General features: G+C 35.9%; 2 protein-coding genes across 2 annotated transcripts; both read right to left on the minus strand.

The window, feature by feature from the left end:
- Positions 1 to 1,829: 1,829 nt before the first annotated feature.
- Positions 1,830 to 7,876, minus strand: LOC146451219 (uncharacterized). The gene has a single exon (XM_085099335.1). It carries the CDS (start codon positions 7,843 to 7,845, stop codon positions 3,733 to 3,735), a length of 4,113 nt encoding a protein of 1,370 aa, XP_084955461.1. The 5' UTR covers positions 7,846 to 7,876; the 3' UTR covers positions 1,830 to 3,732.
- Positions 7,877 to 7,936: 60 nt separating this feature from the next.
- On the minus strand, positions 7,937 to 14,494 carry LOC146451220 (uncharacterized). The gene is made up of 3 exons (XM_085099321.1): positions 14,481 to 14,494; positions 8,073 to 12,059; positions 7,937 to 7,965 (listed from the first exon to the last, which is right to left on the minus strand). The coding sequence occupies exons 2-3, from the start codon at positions 11,485 to 11,487 to the stop codon at positions 7,937 to 7,939; spliced, it is 3,444 nt and encodes a 1,147-aa protein (XP_084955447.1). The 5' UTR covers positions 11,488 to 12,059; positions 14,481 to 14,494.
- Between the last annotated feature and the right edge of the window lie 2,741 nt (positions 14,495 to 17,235).

Below are 17,235 nucleotides of genomic sequence, written 5' to 3' on the forward strand. Positions count from 1 at the left end.
ACCCAACAGTTGAAAATTACCGACGGTCACTCTTAAACTCCCATCAAAGTTCACGTTAATCCGGGATTAGCTTAAGCTTTGAACAACTGGGCCCTGGTTACTCGGCTACGAAATGAAGCATAACCAAACTTGCTAAGCTTACCCATGTGATCTTTCTGCCGATGGGGTCCATTTCTTCATATGACGCAACTTGAAATATGTGTATGTCCGGCTCCATTTTGGTAGATTCATTCCGGTGTCCAGTTCGTCAAATTCGGGTTTCATTTAATGGTTTTTCATTTAAGATTCTGGGATGTCACGAGACATTCCGGGTCATTCCAGTATGTTCCGTTCTGCTCCTGTGTGGAGTAACGGCGAAACGTTATATGAATCACGAAACTTTCTTCCTTAGCCTTGCATTATATTGGCCCTTACACTTTTTAAAAAGTGGTCAAAATGCAAACAAATAAAAACTCAGATATCAGTCGGCCAAATACAGAAAAAAAAAAAAACAACGAAGAGAAGTAGAAACATACTAAAATTCCGAAGCAACTGAGGTACCACCTACCGGAAGTGGTTAAAAAAATATATTATTGCAGTGGCATATCCGCTGTTTATTATATCTCGTAAAATTCGCAAGAACTACATCCGGGACCCGAGGGGCGTATTTTCTCAAATCCTCACTAGTGAGGATATTTCTTGACGTCATTTCCCGCTTTTTCGCGGTTCTTTGTACAAACAGTCGGTGAAAAATGGCGAGCGGTGAATGTGTCCATAATAAAAAGAAAATTACATGGTGGCTTGAAGATATGAATTTTATTTTCTTGTGTTAAAAACAATATTTTACCTCTCGAAAATAAAATTCATATCTTCGCGCCGCTGTGTAATTTACTCTATTTAAACTGAATTCAAATGCCATTTTTAAGAACTACTTGTAGCTAGCCTACTCAATGTGCCTCTCCTAGATTGACAGTCATCGTCCCTAGCCCTCAACAAAATTTGACAAGAGAGAACGTGCCTGCCTTAAGTTAATTTGGATTATCAGAATGAGATACAGTCATGTTTGGTATAATCCAGGCCCGCATGAATTAAAAACTAAACATACATGTTTACATCTACGAAGACTTGAACGTTGTTAGTTTCCGGTGCCTTGGAGGTCTTCTTTTCTGACCTCATTAACCTATTCGAACAGTTCTTATCAGTTACACAAAGAATTGAAGTAGTAAGTCTAAGCCTGGGTTAAGAAATGAAGTGGTTTGAAGTAATGCGGTAATGAAGTTATTAAGTAATGAAGTAATTTTAGTAAGTTTGGGTTAACCGACCGTGGGAACGTTCAGAATACCGTTTGCTACTCAAATAAGGAACCCAAATAACAAGATGCCTGCTTTACTGGCATTACGCGTGATGCTGGGGCTGATTCATTTTTTCCAACTGTATGCTTCGCCGATTGATAAAACTATCCTTGCTAATGGAATAGTTTGAGTCACGACGATCGCGTTACGTTGTTTTCCTTGTGTTACGCGACTCAGACTTTCACCGGAAATGTGTGGAATTCCATTACGATAACGTAAGCTTCTCAATGACCTCTTTTTAGTCTCGCGTCGTGGTCAAGGACTGTCAAACAAAGCACGATTCCTTCGCCATGAACTCACCAATTTCTACCGTTTTAAATGTCGAGTGCTTCTTAGAAGTTATTCTTTCGATTTGCCGCTTCAAAAGGGTGAAATTTCCGTTTGAAAACGGCACACTTGAGTCCAGAACATGTTATAAACAATATGGCCCCAAATTTAATTTGTTTTTAATAAATAGATCAAATGATGCGTTGACGTCACACAGGTAGCGGTGAGTGGGTCCCCTCCCTCGCGATGTAAGCGACAAGAATGGATTTTGATTGGCCTGCTTTTGTTGAAGACAATCAGAACAATACACCCCGAGTAGGAGAGGGGTGAGTTTAATGAATAAACAAGATGCCTATACTGGCATTTACGCGTGATGCTATTCCTGATTTATTTCCATTGTACGCTTCACAGCTATCCTGAGATCATAACGGTAATTGCTTTCGGAAAACGTCATGACCCGGGGCAGATTACACTATCTGACTCAGAAGACAGAAGATAATATTATTGTTGAAGACAAAAAGCTTTACTTAATGAACACGTAAACTTTAAGTAGAAATTGACAATCAGACTTGAATTTTTTTATGGAGTGGATTTCCAATAAAGTTTAGGCATCAGTTCGACGAAGTCTGCAGCGCAGGTTTCCTGGCTCTTCGCACTGCGAAGCACAATCTGGTCCGCAGTCAATACCGCGAGCTGTCCATTTTCTATCATTTAAACTGTCGAGTAGTTCTTGGAACTTATCCTTTCGATTTACCCCTTCAAAAGGTTAATTTTCTTTCTGTAAACAGTACATTTGAATCTAAAACATTAAAACGATATGGTCGCTTGCTCCTTGTCAGTTCCAGGTACGTGACGATGTACTACATAGTTTAATTTCCTCTTCACGCCGTAGTTATCAAGAAGATAGCACAACTCACTGTATTGGAGCTGCAAGTTACTTTACAAACCAAGCAAAAAAAAAAAAAAAAACAGACTGAACAAATGCTTTATCCATGTACACATACTTTTGAATACAGTAATATTTTTTCTTCATCTATAGTTTTCTAAGATTTCTTGCACTTGTAAGTACTACCGGGAACTACAGCATTGTGCAGCAATAGTCTTGATTCCTGTAGCTGTCATATGTTCACATCTTCGTATAATGAGTTTCTTCAACGGAGGCCAATGAATGCTGATAATATGCATACCATCAATATCATAATCCATGATGTTACACTTCCCCATATCAAGAAATATCAGTTTGAAGCAGTTTTGAACGATGTGAGTTATGCCGACATCTCGTACAGCTTTGTAGCCTTTGATATTCAAGTAGTTTAACTTAACACAGTGCTTCCCAATGTATTTCATTCCATTGTCTGTCACTGGACACTATGCTTCACTGAGATACTTCAGGTTTGCAGAATTGTTTCCAAACTTGAAACTGTCGCCTGTGCCTTTTTCAATAGGCGACAGCGCGAAGGAGTTCTTGCGCCAAACCGAACATTGGTACTTGAAGCACCCCCTCGGGAAGGGCTAGCTTGAATTGTCCTCAATTTAATTGTTTAAAAATTCCCTTTCTGAAGCAGTTCTTGTGGTCTTCCAAAATTCCTGAAGCCTCGTTTGTTGTTGTTGGGTAGATTGATCCATGAGTTATGTTCGTCGTCTAAGTACCGGATCTTTATATTACATTTATTCAGGAAGTTTATACTTGAGCATCTACTCATTATATCTTGCGCTAGTGACTGAAAAGAATAATGGCTGGAATCATAAAGCGGATCTATTTCGTTCATTTACAAATTAATTTATTAGAAAATCTACTTGTATTCTGCATAATTGATAATACAATCCATCGACGCATTAATCAAATCAATCAACTTCTAGAGCTCAACAAAACATCACAGTAAGGAGTCGAACGTTGATATAGAAAAAGTAAAAAGCCTTTTTGTATCCTACTTACTTGATAACAGAATCCATGAATGCATTGATGACAATACATCGGCACTCGGCTAGGAAGGATGGACGGGCTCCTTTCTGTGTCTCATCAGATCAAATTATATCAAAGTTTTTAACATTCTTTTTTGATTTAACGAATTATTTTCTGTATTGGAGATACGAAGTCTATTATTTATCAAATACGAAACGGTAAATGCGAAGTTTAAATTCGTATTGTGATTTTTATTGCATCATGATCAGAGTAGTACACATTGATTACTGAACTATCGATATTAAGGTTATTTGCTTGTCTGATGTAAACATGGTCTAGTAAACTACCTGAAATAAATGTAGGCATCGCTACAATTTGTAAATAATCCAAAGACTGCATTAATGATGAGAGTACTTCCATGTCGTTGCTGCTAAAATAGTTAATATTGAAATCTCCTAAGATTATATCGATAGGATTGCTTCTAACTAAATAGTCAATACCATTAATAAGGTCAAGTATGTTTGAGTTATTTTTACGATAAATTAAAAGAAGAGAAATATTTACGTGTGATCTATGGTTGTTAAATGTGAACATAAACCTAACAGCATTTAAAGTTGGGTAGTATTCTTGATTTGTAACATGAAATTTTTTTTTGATGCATATGGCTAAACTTGAGTATTTATCTGAATTATGATCATACCTATATAAGGAAAAAGGAGATAAATTATCTATAATATCTGAATCGTTATCATTAGGTAAAAGTTGAGTCTCAGTAAATGCTATAAGATCATTTTTCAAAAGATTTACATCACATTTAACATCAGAACTATGTTTTCTTAGAGAGCGTATATTTAAAAGGCATAATGTTACAACTAAATTGTTATCTTCTATCTTTCGTTTATTTGAATGTGTAATGTCTTTTAAATCTACTAACTTGAAACTTCTTAATCTATCATATTCATTATGTACTCTAGGATCTGCTTTTATGTGTTTAGTATTGATTTCTCCTAAAATATGAAGTCCTTGAAGTGAAGTTGACCTGCTTAACGCAACATATACTTGTCCATAGTTAAAAGATCTTTGTTTGTTCAAATGGAAACTTATAACAACATTTCGCAGTGTTAAACCCTGGACTTTATGAATTGTACATGCCCAAGCTAGACTTATAGGAAATTGAATTCTCTGTACTTCTGGAGACGATGGTTTACCTGGTCGAACTTTTATTTTTGATAATACTTGTTCAATAGGAACAACAGCATTTTCTCTAGCAAATATACTACTACTGTTTTGTATTAAAGTTCTTCCTGCTTCATTATCATCAAATTTTATATAAACCACAGTTGGCTTTTGTGTTTTTTTATTGACATCAATCTTAACAACAGTTCCCATTTGTCCATTTATAAGTCTATCTGCAATATTAATATTTGTAGTAAGCATTACTCTAGCACCTTCTTTAATCTTCACTTCAAATTCAAGCCCTCCTGTTTCAGATCTCCCTCTTGATAATACTTTGTCAATATCTTGTTTTGTAACATTTGATGGATACTGGTCTGTTGCTCTAAGTACAAACAAAGGTGTAGATAATTGTAAAAGTTGTTTGTTGTTATGTTCATTAACAGGATCATTTTCTGCCCAGATGTGAAGTGCATTCAAGGGGTAATTGTTTGTTGATGGGACTAATACTCGAGAATTAATACAATTAAGATCCTCTTCAGTTTGTGAAGCTGTTCTAAATCTGTTTAAAATTTCGGCGAACTGCCGATCATTTTTCTGCCTCATAATGTCAGTCAATTCTATCATCGTGAAGACATGCCATGGATGACATAAATTGAAACACTCATTGTTGAATTTTTCAAAAATAGGTTTCCTCCGTATAGGTGGTAGTTGATACAAATCTCCTACAGCTATAATACTTATACCGGCAAATAGTTTAGAGCTGGATGATCCAAAAATGTCCTTTAGCCTTTGATGTATATGAAGAAGAGTAATGTTAGAAACCATAGAAATTTCATCTATTATAATAAGCTTTAATTCCGACAGTGTAAGTCTCATTTGTGTTTTCTTTTGGTCAGACATTGCTGGAAGATTGTCACCGGTTTCTTTAGGGATAGCCAACGCTGAATGTATAGTTGTTCCGCCTATGTGTATTGCAGAAACACCAGTGGGTGCCATTAACAGTACTGTTGGCAGATCAGGATTGCTTGTTGTCTGTCTAAATGTTTTAATTGCTGTCTGATATATTGTATTTATTACATGACTTTTCCCTGAGCCAGCACCTCCAGTCATAAAAAGATATATTGGGTTAATGTCGTAAGGTTTTAAAGAACGAAGATTTTTAACTTTGTTTCTACACCAGCGTAGCACACTATCATACGCAATACGCTGTTTCTCGTTTAACGACCTTATATGTTCACGTAATAGATCATCAGAAATTTCCCTTGGTTGAACATAACTTGTAATTGTTGCATTTGTAGACACTTTATCACTATTAGAATTGGAAGAAAGATGTGAAATAATTTGTTCATTAAATGATTCGTCATCAATTTCAACATTACTTTGCATATCTAATTGCAAGTCTTCATTTTCTTGATCATTGAAAGAATCAAAGGAATGGCTAAAATTATTAACTTCACTATTTCTTAGGGCTTCTAATGCTTCTGTTATAGCATCTGCTTCAGGTTCAAATATTGTTCTTTTTTGTTCAACAATAGCTTGCACTTTCGGCTCATAAAATCTTGATGCGTATGTTTGTTCATTGCCAATAAGACTATCTTCATTACGCCATGGATAGTACAGCATAAGTAAGTGGTGAAAGTACTTTTCGGGTTCTTTTACTTTGTTGGGTCTATGATACCGTAATACAGCCTTAGTTTTTCTACATTTCATAACTTCGTTTGTGTTTATTAATCTTATTTTGGATGGTAAATAGTTAATGACATCTGCATTTGTATTAAATTGAACATGTGATTCTATAACATCATCTGTAAGAATTTCAGGTTGTGCATCGCTTGTTACACAATCATTTTTGTATTCTTTGTAATAATATGCGGCAAATTCAGCTAGACATAAGTTATCAATAATTGGATTTTTGTTAGGTCTGATGCTATAGCGTTCTATTATATTGGATTTGTAAATATCTGTACTATCTTCATGTAACTCATCAAGTTCTATTTTGCTCTTTGCAACTCGAATTCTATTGTCAGGTAAATCTGTACTCACAAAAACTGTTTTAGGGAAAACTTTTCTCAACCAAAGTTCAGGCATACATCTATATACACATTCTTGTGAACTCACTTCTCTAGTAGAAAGAAAAGCCGCTCCTATTTTTCTCAAACTGTCTTTAATGGCTAAATTTGAAGTCTTTGCTTCTTTTGCTGCATTGGCAATAGCCTGTGAACATTCTGTTTCATCCTTTGTGAAGTATGAGCAAACATAAGTTATACATTTGTAATGGTTAAAAACAGGTTGTAAGTCAACATTAGCCCTAAAACCTTTTATTCCAGCAACAAAATAATTATTGATAAAACAGCTATCAAGCGGTCGTTTAAGATGCAGATCAAAATCAGAATCACCAGATATAGACAAGGCCCAGTAATATTGTTCTTCTGTAACACCTAATGAACTCAACAGTTTTTCTTCCGTTGTCTTAGGATTATACTGTGGTTTATTTGGGTTCAAGATTTTATTTATTTCTTCTTTTACTAAGCAAAGAATTTCATTTCTTCTTGTTAAAATGTCTCTTTTCAACTCTTCATCTAACTTTTCAGAAAGTGGTTCTGCTACTACTGTTCTCTTTGTGAAAAATTGTCCAAAATTAAATCTGCATGGAACATTAGTATATTTTCTACAACTCTTTGAGTGATTGTGCTTCTGATAAGTCTGAACTAAGGTAAATAATTGAGAATCTTTTTGTTTATCTGGCAAGTATGCTTGAACATGATTGTCTATATATTTTATGTAATCTTCTTTTGTTTCATTTGTTAACTTTGGGCAATCACTTGTCCATATTAGTGCATGTAAATGAGGTGATCCTCTCATTTGAAATTCAATACGTAAAGCATAATAAACTATTTTACCAATAGGATTTGCTTTGCTCAATAACACTTCAGTAAAAAATGTCTCTACTCTATACTGAAAATGCTTAGCAACAACAACAGGATTAGAATTAAGCATAGAGCACCTCTCATTGTAAGACAATCCTTCAATTTCTTCATCAGTTAAATTAAGTCCTTGTATTTTCCCAATAATTTGAAACAACTCAGGCCATCGAAGGTCAGCACAAGACAATGTCATGAACCATGTTGGAATTCCAAGTTGTTTTACCATCGCTATAACTTCAAACATAAATTTTTGCCAGTATGGTGGTGTACCTGGAATTTGCCTTAAAAACAAGTAAGCCTGGTCTTGAAATATAAGATTTTGAAAATTTTGCACATTAGATCTTAAATGAGATGCAGTCAGAGACTGTCCATGAACTTTTGTCAGAGCAATAGCAATACTATCTGAAACTTTTTTTTGTTCTATGATGAACTGCGCAAAAAACAAATATTCAGGATTCATTGCAAACTTACCACTATAATGTAAAAGACGGGCATTGAAGTATTTTGTAGGTGACAGATTGACCGCTCTCTCTACAGTATAGCCAAATCTGCCCTTTGGAAATAATACTGGAAATGCTAATTCTTCACAATTTTTATCAGTCATGAATGAAACTGGATGTTTATTTTCACCTGGTGCAATATTAAAAATTTCATTTCCATGAGACTTTAATCTGGTATTTTTGTCCACATTTACAGGATAATCTGGTAGCACTGACTGTAAACACGTTTCAGAAGTTGCTGCTCTAAATTCATTCAAAGGATCATTTCTTTCCTCCTCACTTTGATCATTTGTTGCTGTCTGTTCACAAGATACCTGAATAATTGGAGACTCTTCACCATCGGCACTGTCTGAATCAGCTCGTAACTGCATTTCTCTCAGATTTATGTCAATGTTTTCAATATTAACTGTTATACAACTATATAAAGGATTGTTTATTCTGAGCCAATTTAGCGCATTGAGTATAACTGCAGGTCGTACAGCTTGAAAATAAATATGGCCTCTAAAATCAAGCTTTCTTTTAAGTTTTAACATAATTACTCCTGAGCTTTCAGGAGGTCTAGGCAAGACATTACAGGTATGATCACATTCTACAGGCACATTACAGATGGCTCCTTTAATTTTCCTTTGTTGACCTTTGGGCATAATTACTATTTTTTCAAAGACAATGCGTTGAGATATAAGAATCTGCTCAAGTTTTTCTAGACATTCTAGTTCTGGGGGGGTTTCATCAACCATTAATTTGTTATAAACAGCTTGACAGGGAACTTGTTCTTTTAACAATTTAGAGTGACATGTTTTACAGATATATTCTTTCTTATCAAAAGACATTTTTCCTGTGAAAAGATGCTGTTTGACATATTTAATTTTCTTTAATTCTATTACTGTTTTCCTATAAAGAGTTCTATTACACACAGAACATATGTAATAAGGCCCTTCTCTTACTGCTTTTTGGAAAGATGCAATACAGAAGTCCAAGTCATTGTCTGAGATAGCTTTTCTTTCCTCTGTATTCCTAGCCACTCTCCTGATCTTTTCAAGCCATTTTTCTTTTTCTTCGCTTTTCATGTTGTGATAAGTTTCTCTTGTTTTAGCTAAGAGTTGTTCTTTCTCATGAGCATCCATAGATTTATATTTCTCTGCACGGTGAGTGAGCATATTTTGTTTTTCATTGGGATCCATAGATTTATATTTTTCAGTGCGTGCAATCAGAACTTTTTGCTTTTCATTATTGTAACACTCACGGCGCTTATCTAAGCAGATTTTTTTCCTTGCAGGTTCAAATTGAGAATAAGACTTTCTCCTTTTAATTGCAATTTCTTTTTTGCACTTAGCAGATTTGTGGCATTTCATAATCTTTTGTTTTTCACCTTTATTTAACTCACAAGTGCACAATACACTCTGAAAGAAATACTGTATTTCATTAGACTTTGCAGTATTTGTCACACTTTGACAGACCCTTTCTACTAAGTAATTTTTATCACTTATTCTGTGTACACCAAGTCCTTGAATTTTATTCAAAGAAATTAAGTAAAATGTTACATTTTTGCTGGTTTTGTGAAAAACGCAACTTAAACATAGGCTGGGAAACTGAAGTAAAAATCCTGAACTCTTAGTTCCATTTTGCAACATCAACCTCTCAAGGGCTAATTTACTAAAAAATGAATTACACACAAGAATTCCTTTATTACTCGTAACAACCTTTACATTAATATTGGCACCGTATATATTAACATTCTGTGGTAGTTCACTGGAACTTGTCTGATTTTTAATAGTCTCAGTAAAGAAAGCACTTCCATATTCAACAAGAGCATCTAATGTATCAGACTTCCAATAACTACAAGGTTTAATAACAGAAAAACAAATTGCATACAGAGCTATGGCAGAACTCTTCGTTATAGTTTCATTATTTGTAGTTTTAATAATAGGTACATCTTTCGGTAAAGTGCCAACAAAAACGTTATTACAACTTTGCTGCACAGTTTTGCACGCCACTGCATTTTTTTGTTTACCATTATTATCCCTTATTAAAGACTTTTCATATATAGCAAAAAACCAACCGTTAGAATGGCTACTCAAGAGGTGCTGAAAAGAAGTGTAAATTCTAACTGAAACACACATATCATCTACATATATCCAACGAGCATCATCTTTTATAGCAACTGTAAAATGAGAACTTAGACATCGAACCATGCCTTTAAGTACATAATTTTGACCAAGTACATCCATAGTCAAAGGAAAAAATATTTGATTAATATAATTGGATGACAGTTCCATAGTTAAAAATCGTGGAAGTATAACAAAATGTTGTAGCATTGAAAGATCCCCAGAATGCTCTTGACACAAATCACAGTAGAGTGCACTGCTATTTGGTAATATAGCCTCAGAAACATAATTCTCTAAGCCATTGTGAAGCAAGTTCGGAGAATTTATGTAAAGTACAAATATAGCTGTGTTTTTTATAATTGCATTGTTACACGATGAACAAACTGACTGATTACTTTGTTGTATAAGAAAAAGGGATTTTAATTCCTCCGTCATCATACCAACTGTATCCAACCTAAATATGTCACTAAATACAGCATCGGCAGACATTGCGGTAAATGAGTTGCAATGTTGTCTTAAGTAAACCCAAACAGGTTCTCGAACTACTGCCATTTCTGTTTGTACATCATGGTTTTCTAACTGTAGACATGCGTCAAATAAAGTTTGAAAAAACTCATTACGTTCGATATCTCTCAGAGAATCTTTAAAAATAGCAACGCTAAGTTCAAGAAAACAATCTACTGCACATGAAAACTTGCCTGAATGAGTAAGGCAATAATTTATGAAATGTCTTCTAGCATTTGTTCCCTGTTGTGACAGTTCACTGATGGAAGAGGTCTTGGAATTTGTTGCTTTACTGATGAATATATTCCCATTTATAATATGTGCTTCTTTGTTTGAAATAACGCAAGGATCGAAGAGTCCACGTAAAGCAATGACACGAGGATAAGGATTGGTCTCTATATCGCCAGATTCCTTTATACTGACATGTGTCATTTCATGATTAACATTTTTATAAGTCCTTTCTTTTTTCGATGCAAGATATTTGCTTGTGCAGTTTTCCATAGCTTTCCTGCTGTTACAAAGTACTGTTTTTCGTAATGAAGCTACTTTGATAATTTGATAAAGAAAAGACGATTTTGGGACAGTTTTTAAAACATACTTTCTAAGAAATATTCTGTTTCTCCTTTTTAAACCCTTCTTTAGAGCTCTTAATGGGATTCTACTGGGTTCTCGATAATGATGTCGTCTTCTTTTAGTATCCCTTTTAATATTATTAATAAACAATGCAAATAGTGACCTACAAGTACCGTATTTCACTTTTTTATTCATGTCAAGCATTGTTAAATACTCTTACTATTTTTGTCCCACTCTTCTTCACAGTCCTTTATTGTGTAATTCACTGTCTCTTTTGTTTCAATATCGCACTCTATGTTTTATGTCACACTCTTTCAGGTTTTGCAAGGTTTGCAAGGTTTGTATAGCTTTGAATATCTGTTAATTTCTGTTAATTTCTTGTTCAATGTGTTACAGTTGTAACAACCAAGTGGCTGCTACTTATTGTTGTAACAACCAGGTGGCTGCTACGATGGGTGTAGCAACCGAGTAGTTGCTACGATGGGTGTTCTGTTGTAACAACCAAGTGGCTGCTACGATGGGTGTTGTAACAACCGAGCGGCTGCTACGATGGGTTGTTGGGTTTTCTGTTTTGACAATCAGCTGACTGCTGCGCTGGGGGTTCTGTTATGACAACCAGTTGACTCCTACGCTTTGTGGTCGCTACGTTTTCTGCCACTGGATGCTCTTGTAACAAACAGTCCACCACTATGTAGGTGCTACGTTTTGTAGGCCTTCTTTGCTAACAATCAGTTGGTTTCACTCTCAGGAAGAAATTCAACCTTAACGACTTACACCTGCAAAACAAAACCAAAAAAAAGACAATCTGTTAAAATTGAAAGAAAAAATAACTGCTGAAAACTAATCAGAATTATATTACTAAAATAAAACAAAATACAGTATATGAGCAAGTCATTGGCTGAGGTCACACTAGAGGCTTTACCATGGTAAAAATTGCTTTACCAAGGTAAATTGCGCAACCACCTAGTTACCGTAGTAAACCTGTCAAAGTCATAAAAAATAGATTTGACGCTTTCCATGTACACTTTTTCGCATGATCAGTAAACTTATACGTGACGAGTACACTAAATGTTGACATGTCGCGTGAGTTCATATCGGCGGTAAGTTACTGAACTGTGACTTAGCGCGTAATAAAATTATGGATCAACAAGAGAGAGTTGCATTTTCAATTGTTCCCATTTTGCTTTTAATTCTGCTGCTTAGACGAGCACGTAGAATTCACTTCCTTCTCACATACAACCATTTAGATCTTGGGACCAAAGAAAGTGCAGCGGTTTCGTTAATTAACCGTCGACGGCAAAGACAAAGAAGAGCGCGCAGGCAAGCCTGGGTTTACCCTCGACCACAGGGATGGTTTGAGGAAATGTATAATAACCGGCTCCTTCGAGCCCTTTGGAAAGACCATTTCAGGGTAACAGGGGAAACATTCGACTTCATTTGCCAGCTCGTTGAAAGGAACTCAAACACACGCGCGAATGAGCGGGAAAATAAATTTCATGTTTATAAAATATGAATCCACAAATGTATTGTAATTACTGCGTTTGTCCAAAAAGATGACAAACTGTCAACAAAATAAGCATGGTTTAGATAGACAAGAGATGTACCCACCTATTTTTTTGGGTAACTAGATTCTTATCTGGGGTCAAGTCAACTTTGTTCTTGCCGCTGTTGTCAGGGCAACTTACCAGAGTTAGGTTTACCATTGTAAACTGAAAATTGGGGGTCACACTTGCGGTGCCGTTAACCATGGTAAACTTGAGTTTACCATGGTTAACTTTCTCCAGTGTGACCTCAACCATTGTCTTGCTGACCTTTCATTATCTTACGTGACATCATACTGGAAGTTGCTTATGATAAGGTAATTACCGATACGCCAGAGACCTGACCTCCGGCTACTTCGCCGACTTGTCCAAACGTACAATTTAAGCATTGCGAAAAACATTTCTACCAGTGCCATTGAGATTATTTAACAGTTTCACTTAAAAACTCTACTAAGCCTCTGGAGAGGGGGTTATTTAATTTCAGGCCTCATCAAAGGGGGATTACTAGAGAAAGGCGCCAGTAATCAATAAGAGGGACCAATTTATCGCCTAACGGCCTCCACCCTGTGAGGTCGAGAGATTATAGAGCGTTTTTCTTTCTTTTTCCTGCAGGGATTTGACGTCCTGCAAACACTGTTTTAACTTATTTGGTTTAAAGGCGCCAGTATGTAAAGAGGAAACACGCAAGTACGCGCAAAAAAATCGACTCCAATGAGGAAACATGAGCCTTGAAGGTTGTCAGTTTAAAAAAGAGGTATCAGTTGTATTTATTATCAATGGGACAATGATTATTTCAAAAAAGAGTAAAACTTCGCTGTTATTATCCTTTGTTCGATATGCCGAGAAGAAACTCTACCGAAGATTTCTCAATTACATGTACTTCACATAAGGCGTAAATACACGAGGTAACTTTCCGTACCACGCGATGTAATTAAAAATACAGAACATGACGTAATAGTTTTGCCCATCAGCCTCTCTTGTTTTTCCTTAAAAAGCATATAGGGATTTCTAGTGATGTTACGGTAGATGAGTTCCCCGTTACGACATAATAGAAAACGTTGCATCACGCAGGCAGTCACATTTCCATGTGTAGGGCATTGTTATAATTAGAGCGGCTGCACATGAGGGTAAAGTCATGAAATTCAAATACAGAGGTTGAGTATTAGTTAACAGACGCTGCAATAGAGCAGATTTAACTAAACGGGTTCTTGTTTCATATATTACATTAGCCTGTGACAAGACAGGAAGAAGTAGCTCATCCTCTCTTGCCTGTGAACAGGGTTCCAAATCGCGTACAGCGTGAAAAGAAAAATGATGAACGTTGTTGGAACTTCCTTTCACCCGAAACAACAATTGAGTCTTTGGTATGCTACCAAATGCAGTCTTAACACAAAAGTATAAGAATGACAGCTTCTTCAATCGTCGCCTTTAAAGATAAATTACAAACCATCAAATCAGAAGTAAATAAAAAAATTGATGCTTTTTCAATTAATGCCAGTTGAGATTATTACAAACCACAACCTTGCCGTGAAACACACGAGTGAACGTAAACTATGAATATATAAACCGAGATCTGCAGCACACTTTTCGCCTATTTATCATTTCGTACAGAATACCGCTATATCAACCAAACAGAGTCTGCGTAAAAGCAGTTACCTCAAGCAGTAATTAATATCGATATCCTCCTTGTAAAAGATCTCTAAATACGACTAATGAAAACGTTTCGAACTCAACGCCAATCGCTAACTGCAATTGTTACCATCTAACAAAACGCTTAACTTGCTATTCGCCGGATTTATCAACGTAGATTGCATTATTTCAACGTAACTTTGTACCCAGATTGATTGCACCATTTCAGCGTAACCTTGTACCCAGATTGATAGCACATGTACAATCACAAAGTAACATTGTACCCAGATTGTTTGCACCATTACAACGTAACCTTGCACCGAGTTTGTTTTCATAGCATGGCAATAACATAATTGATTTTTCGCTCCAAACACCGTACATCATCCCTTCAGAGTGCACATAAGCTTGCAAAGATTAGATCGCATTTCATATTGACTAAGCTTGCTAGGGATCGTTTATTGAGTAAAATTATGACTTTTTAAAGGTTAATTTTCAACCAATTTCAAAAGTTGCTAATGATATCGTAATTGTAAGATCACAGCAATTTCATAGATACCGGACGGAAATTCTCGTGAAGCAATCTGAGCTGAAAGAAAAAAGCATGGCACTCAGGCTAAAGATAACGTATATCATCCAAATTCATTAAATCCTATCGGCGTTGTCCATGTGTGCATGCAATAGTTTGAGTCATAAAGATAGCGTTATGTTGTTTCACCCACCGACGTTTTCGTCAAATAAACCGGTCTGTTTGACGAAATTTTCATCTTTTGTTATTGTATGAAATCACAGCTAACGCAACTAGAGGCGAACGTCATATACTTACTGTTGGTAGCTTTCTTGAGGAACAAATGACCGCAGAAAACAAAGGAATTAGTTAGTCTGAAGTATCTGTTTGTGAGACGTCAGGTGACAATCGAAAATGAAAGTAATTTGTTCCCCTAAGAATGTTTATTCTCTGACGTATGCGTCTATTTTCACAAAAATAATAGACTACAAGTAGTCCCCTTCTGAATAGTCGAGACGTCGCGCGAAATAGCCGAGCGCGAAACAATAATCATGAGGTCAAAAATGCGCAATGACCCGCACATTATTCCTACCGCTACTTGTTGTGAAAATGTTACTCGAGCCTCAAGGCTGTTTAAATCAGAAGTTTGAAGAACAGAACTTAATACAGTCGGGACACGAGCAATATTTGATGCGTTTATGGATAAACTGACAAGGCCCATCGTATTAAAGCTTGAAAAACGCGTTGCATGATGACCAGGGGAGTGATGACGTTAGCTTGTTTATTTTTTTTTTTAGAAAATGGCAATGTTGATAATCACGCGAACGACGATGAGTGACATGACAAATATTTGTAATACCTCAGGAAACATTCCAACACACCGTAGTATTGCAAAGATGGCCATTCTGCTGCTGTAGCGTCCCATTTTTGTTGTATATACATAGATGTATTTAATAAGGAACTTACTGTATTTGCCAATGAATAAGCAATTAAAGGAGGGAAAAGTGCTGTAAGGTGAAAAACAAAGAGATAATCAAATGCTCCGGTGAACAGGGTCTAAGTCGTATATAGCGCGAAAATAAAAATGATAAACGTTTTTGAAGCTTCCTTTCATCCGAAAGAACAATTGAGTCTTTGGTATGCTACCAAATGCAGTCTTAACACAAAAGTATAAGAATAACAGCTTCCTTAATCGTCGCCTTTTAAGATAAATTACAAACCACAACCTCAGTTGTTGCGAATCACAGACGTAAACGTTAAACCTAAATTAACCTATAGGAATATGATTTTTCGCACATTTGTGATTTCGTAGACTGAGACATCGTTATTAATTTATTACAAGCTAGTATTTATCCACAAGCTTGTAATTATTTAATACATCAACGAAACAGCTTCAGCAATTGACGTTCTTCTTGAAAAGTTTCTTTCTCAATACGACTGCTGAATACTTTTCGAACCCAACGCCAGTTACAAATTGATTATACGAAGAGTTTAAATAATGGAAATTGCTTCACTAGCAAATTTAAACCGCAGAGAATAAAATGGTCCAAAACGATGAAGGGTGTTGAAACTTTGTCAGCCAAAAATCAGTGGTGAAGTCTTAAACGCAGTCTTAACTCAGAAGTGTCTAAAAAAAATCGACGCTCTTTCAATTAATGTCAGTTGAGATAAATTACAAACCCCAACCTTGCCGTGAATCACACGAGTGAACGTTAAGTCTGAATAAACCGAGATCTGCTGTACACTTTTCGCCTATTTGTCATTTCGTACAGAATACCGCTATTACAAGCTATATCAACCAAACAGAGTCTACGTTAAAGCAGTTACCTCAAGCAGTAATTGATGTCCTCCTCGAAAAGGATCGCTAAATACGACTAATGAACACGTTTCGAACTCAACGCCAATCGCTAACTGCAATTGTTACCATCTAACTAACGCTTAACTTGCTATTCGCCGTATTTATCAACGTAGATTGCGCAAGTTCAACGTAACCTTGTACCCAGATTGATTGCACCATCACAAAGTAACATTGTACCCAGATTGTTTGCACCATCATAACGTAACCTTACACCGAGATTGTTTTCATACCATGGCAATAACATAATTGATTTTTCGCTCCAAACACCGTACATCATCCCTCCAGAGTGCACATAAGCTTGCAAAGATTAGATGGCATTTCATATTGACTAAGCTTGTTAAGGGATCGTTTCTTGAGTAAAATTATGACTTTTTCAATCAATTTCAAAAGTTGCTAATGATATCGTAATTGTAAGATCA

Source organism: Pavona decussata, unplaced genomic scaffold (assembly GCF_977016875.1).
Source record: "Pavona decussata unplaced genomic scaffold, jaPavDecu1.1 SCAFFOLD_391, whole genome shotgun sequence".
NCBI classification, from domain to species: domain Eukaryota; kingdom Metazoa; phylum Cnidaria; class Anthozoa; order Scleractinia; family Agariciidae; genus Pavona; species Pavona decussata.

What these genes read in the sequence shown, in the direction of transcription:
- LOC146451219 (XM_085099335.1), bottom strand. Translation starts at nt 7,845, where the DNA reads ATGTTTGAAGTTATAGCGATGGTAAAACAACTTGGAATTCCAACATGG.
- LOC146451220 (XM_085099321.1), bottom strand. Translation starts at nt 11,487, where the DNA reads ATGCTTGACATGAATAAAAAAGTGAAATACGGTACTTGTAGGTCACTA. An exon ending in CCGTCTTTTACATTATAGTG is followed by an intron (nt 7,966 to 8,072) that starts GTAAGTTTGCAA and finishes GTTCATGGACAG; the next exon opens with TCTCTGACTGCATCTCATTT.